The 15,595-nt window shown below is 40.4% G+C and overlaps 1 protein-coding gene across 1 annotated transcript in view; it reads left to right on the top strand.

Annotated features, from left to right (window-relative positions):
• TOPBP1 (DNA topoisomerase II binding protein 1) overlaps nucleotides 1-15,595 on the top strand; it is a 1,495,804-nt gene that overhangs the window by 654,312 nt on the left and 825,897 nt on the right. The window contains exon 12 of the mRNA XM_044066718.1: nucleotides 14,532-14,655. Coding sequence (XP_043922653.1) covers nucleotides 14,532-14,655 — 124 coding nt within the window. The remainder of the gene's footprint in view (nucleotides 1-14,531; nucleotides 14,656-15,595) is intronic.

The following is a 15,595-nucleotide window of genomic DNA, read 5'->3' as shown; positions in this document are numbered from 1 at the left end:
CACACACACACACACACACAGCAGCTTGCACACACACACACACACACACACACAGCAGCTTGCACACACACACACACACAGCAGCTTGCACACACACACACACACACACACACACAGCAGCTTGCACACACACACACAGCAGCTTGCACACACACACACACACACACACACAGCAGCTTGCACACACACACACACACACACACACACACACACACACACACACACACACACACACACACAGCAGCTTGCACACACACACACACACACACACACACACACACACACACACACACACACACACACACACACACACACACACACACACACACAGCAGCTTGCACACACACACACACACACACACAGCAGCTTGCACACACACACACACACACACACACACACACACACACACACACACACACAGTCGAAAAACTAGAGAAACAAAACAAAAGCCAGTGTGAGGAAATACCGCTCGGGTCCGCAACTTCAGAACTCCAACTCGACTAAATAACTTCTTAACTGAGGCACTTAAAACTTCGATAATTGTTTTTGGTAGCTAAATAGTCTATTTTTAAACAAATAAAGCAATTGCTCAAAGCAAATGCTCCAACTAACAGTTATTCAAAAGCGCTTTCGCCCGGTCACAAAACCTGTAAAAAAGAAGCAATTAATCTTCCAAAGCTGTATTATGCAGATAAAATTGTTTGTAGAGAAATGTTTTTATCTGCATAATAACGCTTGTGAAGATTAAATGCTGGGAGAACTAAACGGAACCGAATGCGGAAATGCGTGCGTAGTCATGCACGCGGTCGATGGCGTGTACATGTGTAAACTGTTTGCGTGTAGTGTTTAAATACAAAAAAAAAAAAAAAAACGCCAGCGATTTAGAAGGTTGAAACACATTCACTCGGCACCAAACATTCACAGGCATGCACATCAGACTTTGCAACGAGTGCAAACTCTCTCACACACACACACACACACACACACACACACACACACACACACACACACACACACACAGAAAACACATTTGGGTTCAAATGGGACTAGCGATTACCCCAACATGCTAAACACGGCACCAACCAAAAAAGATTATTATTAAAAAAAATTATTATTATCAAAAAAGAACATTATTATGAAATAAGAACAAATAATTCCAAAAATGCTTTGTATAGACACAAATTGGATTGCCCTTTGGCCACCTATAATTTTTTTGTTTTAGAAGTAGTAGAAAAAGACATTAGGGGTGGCCAATGGGAGACATCCATAGAGTATAAGGAGTTATTATGGCAATTACATCTGGAGGCTAATAAATCCCCAGGCCTTAACGACGTGATTTCAATAACTCCAGTACTGAAAATGAGGGCAGCTAAGCTTTGAAGTACTTATATATATATATATATATATATATATATATATATATATATATATATATATATATATATATATATATTAATAAAAAATTTTTTAAGTAATAATAAAAAATTTTTTTAAGTACATAATGTGGTTTTATATTGATTTTTATATATCTATTTTTATTTTTATATATATTCATGTATTTATTGGAATGAGGTTAGCTAAGTCTTGAATCATTTATTAAATATTTTAATGTATGCACTTTGGTTTTCTATATATGGATTTGTATTATTAAATTTATTTATTTATTTATTTATTCAATTATTTATGTAATGAGATAGATAGAATGTTCTGTGAAATATTTCAGAAATTGCATAGTATGTTTTGACCGTTCTTAAAAATTTTTTCATACAAATGATGGTTTCTTCCACTAGATGGCACCAATGTATCATTAATTCTTATGAATTTTATACAGTTTTATGTCTATTTGTTTTTGTGGTTGAGAATTTGTGCATTATTAGCTATATGTATTGATGTTTGTGCATTAGTTAGTGACTGATCAGGTATATATATAAGATTGTTCAACATTTAGAAGCAAAAGTTTCTTCTTTTTATGATATTTCTTTTAGTTAAACAGAGCTTTGCTGCTATTGTGTATATTCATGTTTAAATAGAGCAGCTGGCAGTGATCAATTGCTTGTTTAATTGATGTTTAGTTAATTAAGTGAGTTGTATTTAAGGTGTTAGTATGGAGTGTCATGATTGTCTGATTAAGTTATTTGTAAACGAAAACGCAGTGTGGAGTGTTGTTGGCGTTAACGTCCTTTCTTGTACCTCATTAAATTTATCGAATTATTGCCTGCAGCCTTATTTCCTTCAAGTGCTTCTGGATTTGTGTTAAACACGGCACCAGTCATACACCCTCAATTGATGCATAAACTAGCTTTCACATACACACAACCCACTAAACAAGCACATTCATATACGCACAACCCAGCAGCCATCCAACCTAGCGTTCAGCAACTGAAACACGCGGAGACCACAAATATATAAAAAAAAAAAAAATTACACATTCCTACTGCAGCTAAATTCACAAACCCGCAGCCCGAACGCATCGACACATACACACAACACAGCAGCCATCCAACAGAGTTCTGCACCACCGTTCAACAAAAACAAACACGCGGCGACCACAAAAAAAATAAACCATTCCAATGCATCTAAAATAAAAATCGCAGCACAACAGTAAGGAATTAAATTAAATACTGAAATAAACTCACCTTGGATCCAAGTAAGCAGAATGCAATACAGGTAATGCTGAAGTCCTTCGCTATAATGTTCTCGACAGTCTTCACTTCCGAGAAAGGGAGTTCCACACAGCAGATGCAGAGATTTATTGGGTCAGTGGAGTGGGTTGGACAAGCAGGCTCTGACATCACCTTGTGGGAGGTACAAAGGCTAATGCTAAAGACTGCTACACGAAAGTACCCGTAACTTGAACAGAAGTGTAGTAGATGTGACGTCAGATTTTAAGAGACAAGTACAGTGGTTTCAAAGGCGGGACATTTTGATTTTTAAACTTACACTGAAATAGTACGGAAGGGGAGGATGGCTAGGAGTTGAAACGCTGGAATAAATATTTTTGTAAAGCGGCAGTGGAGATTTATTTGCGCAGGATTAGTTAACAGGGGTGCAAGGAGACATCAGGTTGTGCACTAGAATTTGATATTCCATTGTTCTCCTTTAATGGATGGTGTATTTCTCACTAATGGATGTCTTTGTAGATAATTGTATAGTATACATGGGTTGGTGTCAGTGGCTGGAAATACTTGTGTCTACCACTAGTATTATGCCTTATGATTAAAAAGTCCTTTATATCTTACAACTTTATGTGGGAATGCTTATTTGACCTTCTATCTTCAGCTAATCTACATGTGTCTGTTAAGTTTATCTTCTATGACTTTGAAATGACGGCTATAAAGAGCGTTAAAACCAGTTTTTCTACAGTGATATGTAAAGGTTGTTTACTTCATTTCATACAAGTTGTTTGGCACAAATTGCATTCATTAGGTTTGACAAGTTTATATGGAAAGTCAGTGTTCTTTCAACTTTTAGTGAAAAAGTTAATTGCTTTATCTTTTCTAAATGAAGATGAAGTGTTACCGGTGTTTATAGAACTATCAAACGTATTTCTGGCTGCTGGTAAAGAGTTGATATCTTACTTTTCTGATATTTATGTGTTAGGGCAATCACGACAACAGCAGACACGATTATCTGCTTGTACCCAATTTCCTCCCATATTTTCCAGTTAGTTTCTGGAATGTAACTGATTTAAACAAGTCATTGCCACGAACCCAAAATCAGGTGGAAGGGTGGCATAGAAGGATTAGTTGTCTTTTAGGGAGGCATGTTTGCGACATTCCCTCTGTTTTGTCTGTATTAGAGAACAAAACAAAGTGAATGAAACTAGGCTTCAGTTAATTTCTGGATGTCCACCTTCTCCAAAAAGAAGAAAAACTGTTGAGAGACAACATTGATTACAAACTGTTTTATAGAATAAATCTGCGTATACTCAGGAAGACTTTCTTAAAGCAGTTGCAATGCTGTTGAAAGTTTAGTTCAGTAACTGTGTGTTTCACATGCATCATTCACTAGGATGTGTTTAATTTGCTATGACACTGTTTGGTGAGATATTAGTGTTGTTTCATTCACTGTAGTAATAAGCACAGGTATAGCATAGGTTTAAGGTATGTAGTAAGATGCCTATTTTTTCCATTAATATTCACTAGGGAAACATTGTTGGCCAACTAAAACTTTTCGGTTATATAAGTTTCAATGATTTGACTGTTCGTTTATTTGTTAGATCAGTAAATATGTGCTGACAATGTCCGATTCGACATTTTGACCGTTCATGTTTCTAATATAGACCTGAACAGAAGGGCATGGTATTGTTGTGTAAAATCTTACCATAACTTTAGATGTCCTTCTCTTCTATATGCTGCTGTATAGTTTCCCACCCTGCCTTCCCCCTGATGCTTGCCTGATTCCTGAGTACCTTCTGCGTAGTCGCTGGTTTCAGCGGCATACAGTTCCTGAGGTAGGTGCGTACTGACATCTGTTTTGTACCTTAAGTCTGTTTATGACCATTTGCTGAGAGACCTGTGACGTCACATGTACCTTTGCAGTAGCATCTATCTTTTGTAGAATGGCCAGACATATGAGTCTACCAGAGGCAGGACTCCCTTATGTTATGGATACAGTAGCATGTAGAAGAGAAAGACATCTAAAGTTATGGTAAGATTTTACACAATGATATTTTTTGTCTTGTTTGTGTGATTTACCTTGTGCTGGGTTGACGTATTCTTCAGTTAAAGCTCACATGGCCATAATTTCTACTTATCTGCTCTTAAATTCTCCTCTGGCCTTTAGATTTTTTGGTCAAGCAATTTTTTTAAGGCATCATTCATATCAGGCCTCCCAAGGGAGCCTGTTCCACCTTTCTGGGACCTTAATTTTGTATTTGAAAAACTGATTTGGGCTCCTTTTGAGTCTCTCTTCAGCTTCCTTGCAACATTGTACTTGAAATACTGTTGTTCTTATAGCTCTCAATTGAGCCAAGAAAGTATCTGAACTTCAAGCTCTCATGGTTATTCCTGCTTTTTTAGTTTTTCACAGAGACAGTGTCTCTTCTTACTAATCTTTTTTTATGCCCGAAGTGATCAATGAGTTAGTTGTCCCTTAATCAGTCTATTCATCTTCCTTTTTTCCTGCTTATCAGTCTGTTCATGAAAAAGTTCTTCATACCTTGGATTTGTATAGACAGCTCAGATATTATTTGGACAAAATTAAAGGTTTTCTTTTTTGAAAATCTAAGCAGCTTTTTGTTTCCTTTCATCCTAGGACTTTGGGTTTGACCGTTTCCAAGCAAATCACTTTGATTTCCTTTTGTTATTCTTTTCATGGCAAATGTCTGTCACTGTTTGTAGAGGCGCATTGTGCTAGGGCAGTTGCCTCTTCTGGTGCCTTTTTCAAGGGTCTGGATACTAGTTCCATCCTTGAGGCTACTACTTGGTCCTCTGTTCATAATTTCATAAAGTTTTACAAGTATGATGTTATTTCCAGCCAGAGCAGGCTTTGCCAAAGTTATTCTGCATGGGTTTGTGGAAGGTTCCCCTGTGCCTTTCTCCTAGGCTTCCTCTTGGGCTGTTGTACTCTCCCTTAGGTGATGAATACTGCAACAGTGAAATGGAAGGACATAGTACATTTGTGTAAAATCGTACTATGATAGTAGATGTCTTTCTCTTCACTGTTGCAGTATACTCTCCCTTCCTTCTTCCCCCTCTGGCCTAGCTCTCTTGCCCAGTGTTCTGTTTCCCTCTGTTGTAGTATACTCTCCCTTCCTTCTTCCCCCTGTGGCCTGGCTGTTTCCCTGTGTTCTGTTTCCCTCCTGGCAGAGAGACCATTCTTTATGAATGTACATGTTGTTCTTTGTTCCTGAGGATATTTGCTTTTTTCACTTCTAAGCGTTTGCGTCCATACTTTACCTTTATGCCGTGTCTTGCTTGGGGAGCATACATGTGACGTGCATTGCCTATAATAGCTAAATACCGGCTGGGTATTGAGTTTTCTCTGGCAGGAGATCCCATAGGTGAAGAGTATTGGAACAGTGAAGAGAAGGATATCTACTGTTATGTTAACATTGTACACAGTCTAAGTTTCTTTTCAAACGTGTCTGCTAAAGGGGAAACCACATTAGTGTACTGCTGCTGTTCATTGTTGTATCCCATTCTGATTCCCAAGACTTATTACATTTCTCTGCCATGTAAGTAGTAATTTTTCCATCCAGGTTATGGAAGATGTTGATCTGCTTTCTTATTGAGTGTAGGAAAAGAAACTTGGCTTCAATAATTTTGAACTTCCGGTTGTGTTTTCATTTAGCAGTATAGTCTGGGCATGGCATCCCAGGGCAAGTGTCATTCTTTTACAGGCATCATGGCAGCATGGCCTCCTGTCATGACTCAGTTTCTACTTTTATCCTATATTTGTGTGTCTTTTCTTTCAGTAAAGAACATTGCAGAGCTTGGTACTGTGTCCTGATTTGAGAAAGTTTAGTTGAATTAAGATTGTACATTTTAACTTTGTGTGGTAGATTTTTCTGAGGTATTGTCCCCATTTTTGCTTGAGATTGAAATTCATACTAAAGTTCAAATTGTAAAATGCTGGGGCCCAAGCAGAGTGAGACAAGATTGCTGGGGGGAGGGGGACTTCTTCAGTGTGTACTTATAAATCACAAGTAAAGTCTTAGTCGTCTTCTTTTGGCTTTTCCCGGTTAGGGTTCGCCACAGCGGATCACCTGTCCGCTCATGATTGGCAGTGGAGTTTTACAGTGTCGAATTGCCAGCCCGGCACCCAACCTTCCACAGAAGGCACACACACGCACACACTCATGCCTAGGGCCAATTTAGAGTGTCCAATCCACCTACAGCATGTCTTTGGGATGTGGGAGGAAACAGGAGCACCCGGAGGAAACCTATGCGACCACAGGGAGGACATGCAGACTCCGCACAGAAGGCACCCCAGCCGAGGTTTCGAACCGGAGAACCTCTTGCTGTGAGGTGCTAAAATTATAAAAAGTCGTAGACCTTTTTAAAAAGCTGTGCCTACAGGGAGGGGCCTGTTAAAATCAGACAATGTGGGGATATCCCATCACTCATTGGTTGTGAAAGATTCAGAAGGGGGATACTTAACTTTAAGGGAGTTGCCACCAGAAGTAACCAAGCACACTGAGAACCTTCAATAAGCCCATGGATTAAGAATGCAAAACCCTGGTAGGATACGTTGAGGCAGAAGATTTTTTCAGATGGAGGATCCAAAGTTATACAAGGCTAAGTACTCAGCATTAGAACTTTTAATGTGATTCTAGTCTGAAAAGGTAAAAGAAAATGCAGGCAGTATAGGACTGTAGTAATGTGAAAGTCAAGTAACTGCAAGCAGTCAAGCATCAGTTGTAATCAGTCAAGATGTTCTTCGTGTTTCACTGTTGCATTCATTACATTTGGGTAATCTGCAGGCAGGTTGCCCTCAGTCAGCCTGAATAACAAAGTTTTGGATCCTGCGTCGGTTGCTGTCTCCTCTTCCATGATGTCAGGTCGTCAGGGGTATAAAACATGCAGCTGACACCATTTTAATCGGTCTTTCTTGCTGCGCGGTGCCCGAAGCAGAAGCATTTCGCAAGTGCCGGTCGGCCAACTCCTGAAATTTTCATATTCGAGTTTCAGAACTGAAGTCTTCAAACTAAAGCTAAGTACCCCATTGGGGAAACTTTTTCTTGCTCCTTACTGATGTCAGTAAAAGTTAATAATTGTATTACTTGTGGGAAGCAAATACCTCATAAGGATTTTCATTTGTACTGTATTCCTTGCCTAGACCCTGATCACAACGTGCCTTGCTGTTGGTTTGGTGCTAAATTTAACCAACACACTATTAAGCGTCAGTATATTTTTGCTACTAAATATTTTGGTTCAAGATTTAACTACCCTGAAATGTCATTGGTTAGCTATCCGATTACCAGAGTTCACAAAAAACGCAAGGAAAAAGACAGAGACAGACCATCGAGGTCCAAAACAGACGGTGAAGCTTCTCCTAAGCCAGTCGCCGGTACTCAGTGAGGCGCTTTCGCAGCCCCTGATACCCGCTACTTTTGAGTCGCAGGCCTCTACCGAGACCCATTCAGAGTCCGGTATGCTGCGAGATTCGCAAAGTATTGAACCTGCAGATGTCTCTCCCTTGGATGGGTCCTGAGCCACTGAGCAGGCACTGGCTTCTGAGGGTGTTTTCAGGCCTCAACATTTTTACATTAAACCGACACCAGCAACAAAAAGAAGGTCAAAAACAACTTCTCTGTCTAAAAGAACGACGCATGAGCCATGTGCTCAGGCCCCTATGCTTAAAAAACAAATGATCAAAATGGCTGAGGATTTAATTACCTTGATCAGGGGTTCCCAACCCCCCCCCCCCCCCTGCTAAGAGGCCTAGGCAAGGCACTGATTATGAATCTTCAGATCAGGTTTCCATTTCTTCTGATTCCTCTTCTGATCATGCATTTTCTATTCCACCCTATGAGGATTCTGATGCAGAGGAATCCATCCCATATGCATCTCCTCCTGAGGATTACTTTTTTGAATAGACTTTGCATACTTTAAGAGAACATTTTCACTGGGAGAGTCAGTACTTCTCTGAATCAAAAAAGAGGCTTAGGGATTTCCTTCTTCCTCAGCATAGGCCTTTGTCAATACCTCCTGTATTAGACATTGTTAATGTGTTCTCGGAGTCAAGCATGGCTCCTGATTCCCTGCCTCCGGCTCCTAGTAAGGCAGACAGATATTACAGGGTTCCTGACTCCCACAAATTTCTTTTCAAAAATCCTTCCTGCTGCTGATCCTGAGACTATTTCTCAGGGTCCCAAGGGTGTTAAGACTTCTACAGCCAAAAATCCTACCCCTTCTGATAGAGATTCCAGGGCGCTGGATAGATGGGATAAGAAGGTTTATACGTCTGCAGACTTGGCCATCAGGGCTTTAAACTGCCAGTTTCATATGCTTAAATATCAACAGCATGTTATGGGCTTACTGAAACAGAAAATTGTTGATTTCTGAATGTGTGGAAAATAGAGTTGCAGGATTTATTGCATTCAGCAGAACAGGTTGGAAAGCATACTTTGCAATGTGGTTTTGATTCCTTGGAGGCCTCTTGTAGGGCTGCCCGTTACTGGATCTGTGATTAGAAGGCATGCCTGGCTCAAGGAGAACATCTGCCTGATCATGTTAAAGCTAAATTGTTGGATGCCCCTTTTCAGCGTGATACTCTGGTAATAAGGCAGAAGAGGTTTTGAAGAAAATGGAAGAGAAAGCTAAATCCATACAAACTGTAAGATATTTCTTGCAAGTGCAGCCACCTAGGTTCAGTAGGCATTGGCCTAATAAAATTGGTCCTTTCCTGTGTCCAACAATGCCACTCAGGGCAAACCCAGGCGCTCAAAAGGCTCAATATATCAATCATAGGGTTCTTACAGGTCAAAGCAATGGGGTGCCTCCACCTCCAAATCTGGAGGAAACAAAGCACAACCCTACAGTAAACAGTCTCAGTGACTGTCCTCTACCATCTCCAAGCACTTATCTTTTGGCAGCCCCCTTGGGGGAAATACTAGCACTTCATGCTCAAAATTGGCAGTTAATTAACCAGGACAAGTGGGTATTAAACATAGTATCCCATGGATATAGATTTCATTTCCATACTTTGCCAATTCCAAACGGATGGCCGGATCTGCCACAAAACCAGTGGGCAGAGGCCCAGAAACAAGTCATGTCCCTCATGGATATGGGGGCTATTCAACCAGTACCAGAAAAGGAAAAAGGACAAGGATTTTATTCAAGACTTTTCCTGGTACCCAGAAAAGACAATTCATGGCATCCAATACTGGATTTATATATTCTGAACACGTTCCTGGACATTCCACAATTCAGAATGCTGACTTTACAACAGCTACTGCCTATGCTAGGCAGGAATGCTTAGTTAGTAACTAGACTTAAAAGAGGCATACCTGCATATCCCAATAAGGGAATCCTGCAGAAGATACCTCTGCTTCAAAGCAGGTTTTTTGCATTACAAATTCTCTGCACTGCCCTTTGGCTTATCTACTGCGCCCAGGGTCTTTACAAAGTGCCTGGCACCAGTAATTGCATTCTGCAGGCAAAGAAACATTCAAATTTATCCTCATCTGGACGATTGTCTCATTTAGGCATAGGACAAGGACATTCTTCTTCAACATCTGGGGTTTGTAAAAAGGCTTCTAGCATGCCTAGGGTACACCATAAACGAAAAGAAATCACAACTGGTACTCTCTCAAATAATTACATTCCGGGGTGCAAGCTTGAATACAACTGCCCAGAGCTTACCTCACGCAGACAAACAAATGCAATTGACAACATACTTCAAACAAATGGAAACAAAAACCCAGTTATCTGCAAGACAAATTCTGCAGGCTTTGGGGTTCGTGGCATCCTGCATTCTACTAATTCCATATGCGAGATTGCATATGAGAAAACTTCAGTGGTACCTTAAAAGTTTATGGAGTCAACGTTGTCATAGCCTGGAAACAATCCTCTCATTCCCTGCCTACAACAGGAGTTTCTTTGGTGGGCAGAGGCATGTCACCAAAACAAGGGACTGTCATTCACTCTACCCCCTTACGCCCAAACCCTAACTACAGACACATCAGACTATGCTTGGGGGGGGCCCACCTGGCAGGGAGATGCATTCAGGGCAAATGGAGACCAAACCAAATGCATCTGCATATTAACCGGAAAGAAATGCTAGCTGTTCAGAATGCTCTGACAGCCTTCAAGGACTTACTTCATCCAGGACAACTACTGATAAAGACGGATAACACCACAGTTATGTGGTACATAATCAAGCAGGGGGGTACCCATTCCTACCCCCTTTGCAGACTAGCCATGGCCTTGTGGAACATAGCCTTGACTTACCAAATACATCCTCAAGCTCACTTCCTGCCATGAAAGCAAAATACTCTGGCAGACGACCTAAGCAGAAATCTTGTGGACCTGCATGAATGGAAACTGGATCCACAAATCTTCAGCATGTTAACCCAGAAATGGGGGAGCCCAGACATAGATCTATTTGCCTCTCCCCAAAACTATCAGTTGGCCAAATTCTGCACAAGAACTCATCACAAAAAAGCATGGAAAGTGGTTGCTCTATCCTTCAGCTGAAAATTAGTGTATGCCTTCCCCCTCTGCCTCTACTCTCCAAGGTCTTACTAAAATTCAGGCAGGAAAAACCAAAAATGACCCTAATTGCTCCGGACTGGCCTTGCCAGCACTGGTACCTGCTTCTAAGGAATATGTTACACCTTCCTCCGTGGTACTTGCCTCAAACACCTCATTTACTGTCTCAGCAGAACTATCAAATTCTGCACACTCCGCTCCAAACTCTGAATCTTGCAGCATGGCTAATCAACTAATTATTCAAACCACATCTCTCAGTAAACCTGTGATGGATGTCATTTTGCAAGCCAGAAGGCCTAGTACTAGAAAATCTTATGCTGATAAATGGAAGAGATTCTGTGCTTGGAACCAAGCACAAGGAATAGACACTGCAAAGCCCAATATTCCTCAGATTTTACAATACTTAACTGAGATGCTTGACAAGGGCCTATCTTTTTCTTCAATAAAAATTCATGCCTCTGCATCTCGGCTCATTGCAACACAGAGCCTTCTCTTTTTTCTCATCCACTGCTTAAACAGTATCTCAGAGGGGCCAAAAACTTAAGGCCTCCCAGAACACCAACTCCTGCATGGGTCCTCAATTTTGTGCTGGAAAAACTCACCCTGCCTCCTTTTGAACCAGCAGCTACTGCAGATATAAAATTTCTATCTTGGAAGACCGCTTTTCTTTTGGCAGTCACTTCAGCAAGAAGGGTTTCAGAACTACAGGCTCTCATGGCAGTGGAGCCTTTCATTATATTTTACCCGGACAGGGTGGCCCTCAGGACCAATCCTTCTTTTATGCCTAAGGTGGTATCCAGTGTGGCTCTTAACCAGGCCATTCACCTGCCAACATTTTTCCCAAATCCGCAGAACAAGGGGGAGCGGATTCTGCATTCATTGGATGTGCACAGACAACTAAGATTCTACTTAAGACAAAATCTGTAAGAAAGTCTGAGCAACTACTGGTAGCATTTTCTGCAGGATCAGAGGGGAAGGCTATATCAAAGCAGATTATTTCTAAATGGATAAGCCACTGCATTCGTTTCTGCTATTTGCACCATGGTAAACCTGTGCAAAAGGGGATCAGATCCCTTTCCACCAGGGCTGCCTCTGCTTCAGCAGCTTTTCTCAGAGGGGTCCCAACCAAAGACATTTTAGAAGCTGCTACTTGGAGCTCTGTTCATACATTCACAAAGCATCATCATTTACCTCTCTTCTCTAAATCCTGGGCAGGCTTTGCCACTGCAGTCCTGCAGGGCCTTATAGCTGCTCCTAATGCTGTTTAGTTCCATCCTCCCATCCATAGCTTTGGGATTATACCCAAATGTGATGACTGCAACAGTGAAACACGAAGAACATAGTACAGTTGTGTACACTTACCATAAATGTAGATGTTGGAGTGTATTCACTGTTACAGTCCGAGTTACCCACTCACCATCCCCCTTTCTATACCTTTTCTTTCCTTCACTATACTCAAAAGCCTTTGTGGTGTATTTGCTTTTAGTTAAAGGTAAATTTGATGTTTCTAAGGTGCATTTATATATTTACAGTTTATTTATATATATTTCTGCTCCCCATTTGGGGGGCACCTAACATCTGGGGCAAGAAAAACTGATTAAAATGGCATTGGCTGCATGTTTTATACCCCTGACGACCTGATGTCATGGAAGAAGGGACAGCAACTGACGCAGGACTCAAGACTTTGTTAATCAGGCCTATTAAGGGCAACCTGCCAGCAGATTACCCAAATGTAATGACTGCAACAGTGAATACACTCGAACATCTACATTTATGGTAAGTGTACACAACTGTACTTTCCTTGCTCTCCTAACTATTTTCCCTGGTTTTCTTATCAATATCCCATTTGTCTGTCCTCCATTTACCTTACTAGCTTGACACCCATTGTACTTTCCCTTCTGTTACTTGTTTATAGTACTTCATTCTCGGCTCCATCAACCGTAATGCTATCAGATATTTTCTTTTTAAATACTGGTGCATATGCTTTCTAATGGCCATGCATTGTATTTGTTTATTTTGATATCTTACTGAGCTTAGCTGGCTTTGTGGCATAGATGGATGGGGCCCTGACTGATTTAAAAAGAGGCTAGGTTCATTCAGTGGCATGCATGCTCATCTTTGACAGATAGGATTTTGAGGAGGCGTGTCATTGGTCATTTATATCTTGAGCTGATGGTAACGAGTGTGTGGGGAAGATCGTGTTTGTCTGAGAGGCCTTTGAATGTCATTGTGGTAAGTGATAGCACCTCGCTACTCCTTTTACTTGCTGTCATATAGACCACTGCATAGCATGCAAGTTGTGGTTAAGGTATGTAGCAAAAATTCCCTTATGATGAATGCACCATCATTGGTCTTCCCTGATTGGGAACACATGAGCAGAAGTTTTGATTCACTTTGTTGTCATACATTTGCAAACACCAACTCTATGATTTGCAGTTGTTAACTTAAGAGTTTTTTAATTCACCTGTTTGTGTATACAGTTGCAAAAATTAATAGTCCCTTTTATTGTAAATACATCTGTACTTTTCTTTAGTTGGCAGATATACACTATGCTTTATCCCCGTTTTTACTGCTATTGAAATTGCTATTGGCTTGATGTTTTTATATTTTTTAGCTTTTCTCCCCAGCTGCTTTCACTATAAATGGGTTCTTTCCAGTTCGATCATCATGATTAGCTTGTAAAACTAATAGCATGCAAAACTAAATAGCCTACATACCTGCAAACAGTGAAAAGCAGTTGTCCTTAGTGGGATTGCACCGAAAAGATTTATTACAGTCCTTATCACCTGTGAGAGTTGTGTGTGGGTTTTTTTTCCCTTAGAGCCTTGCTACCCTCAGACGTTTGAAGCCTGTCTGACCCTAAAAGCACATTTTTCCCTTCTGGTGAGAGCCTTTTGGCCCACTATGGCAAGAGTTTAGCACTGGGTATGATAGTATGTGATGTACTGGTGTTAAACATTAAGCCCCAACTCTTCACACATGCCGAGATGGCTCTCCTGAAGACATAAATTGGCATTAGGTCAATTGCTCATTCAAGTGCGGTAAGCCTACTTTGCTTTCTTAATGAACAAGGAGTTTTATTATCCCTAGTATGTCCCACAGACATGCCAGTGATCCTCAGACAAAGAAAGGCAAGTAGACTTAAGCCTAGTAATTCCTCCTTTTTCCAAGCCACTAATCAAATGTGCTTCTCCTGGATTATAGTCAGGGCTTTATTCCTGTATGCCAACAGAGCTGGTATCTACAAATCATCAATTTGGCTACTTCACCTGCTGCAAGAACCTTTCTAAGATGTTTGGTATAACATTTGTGTAGCTGTAATGAAATTTTTTATTTTACTATGCTCGATATTAAATCAGTGTTTCCTTTTAGGTGGTGTTTTGATGAGACAGTGACCCACTTCATTTATCAAGGGCGACAGAATGACTCCAACCGAGAGTACAAAGCTGCAAAAGACAGGGGTGTTCATATTGTTTCAGAGCACTGGCTTTTAGCGGTATGTGAAAACTAACATTTGTATGGCTTTTTCTGCAAGATTAAATTTGTCCAGAACCAAAACAAGATAAAATTGTAATCTTGTCTGTGGATGCACTGTTCTGCATGCTGTTCTTAGGTTTCAACAAACAACTTAGGTAATGTCTCTGTTTTTAATTATTATTGTTTTCCAGCTGCACTAACTTCCAGTGTAGTGAAACTGGATTAGTCTTCCTGAACTTTAATGCCTTTATGCATCGCTGCATTTCTTTAATAACTCAAATTTTAACAGGCTTACCTTTATTGTAACCGAACTACACCATATAAATTAGGAATCCAATTAAGAATGATTGCATTATTGTATAGGCTTACTGTTCAGTTGTCTAGTTTATGAAGAACAGACATGTGCCTGCATCATACCTCCAACTACTACTAAAAGACTTGTGCTCTGTAATCTGTTTTGAAATGAATCCGCTTCCATCCTCCTAAAGAAAAGAGCTTTCCCTATTAAAAGGATACCAAGCAAGTTTCAGAGACAGGTCTACACTCTGTAAAGTCAGTGCTCTGGTAAATGCTAAAACTGGACAATGTATGATTCAGGCAGACGTTCATCTGTGGGTTGTTAGATCTGATGGGATCTGTCCTCTGCTCAGATTAGGAGGATCTTGCTCCAGGGCTCCAGCTCCTTCTGTACCCCCAATTCCTTGTGCTCCACCTACCATATCTCATTTACTGCAAAAGATTTTGGTCGGGTCTTTGAGGACTTTGTTCTTCATCAAAAGAAGTAATCTTTCCTTGCTCCTTCCCTATTGATTAGTAATAAATTGTTAATTCATTGTCTTTTTTTATGTCCCTTAGGATAGTAATTTTAATAGTTATAGTGTGTTTTAGCAGTTTCAGTAGTATAATGTTTTGCAGTTCTAGAGTTTTCTTAGTATGCTGTTTACTTATATCAATAGAGT

Source organism: Protopterus annectens, chromosome 3.part1 (assembly GCF_019279795.1).
Source record: "Protopterus annectens isolate FY-2018-M chromosome 3.part1, PAN1.0, whole genome shotgun sequence".
Taxonomy (NCBI): domain Eukaryota; kingdom Metazoa; phylum Chordata; order Ceratodontiformes; family Protopteridae; genus Protopterus; species Protopterus annectens.
Note: the sequence above shows the minus strand (reverse complement) of the source record. Positions and strands in the feature narration are given on the sequence as shown.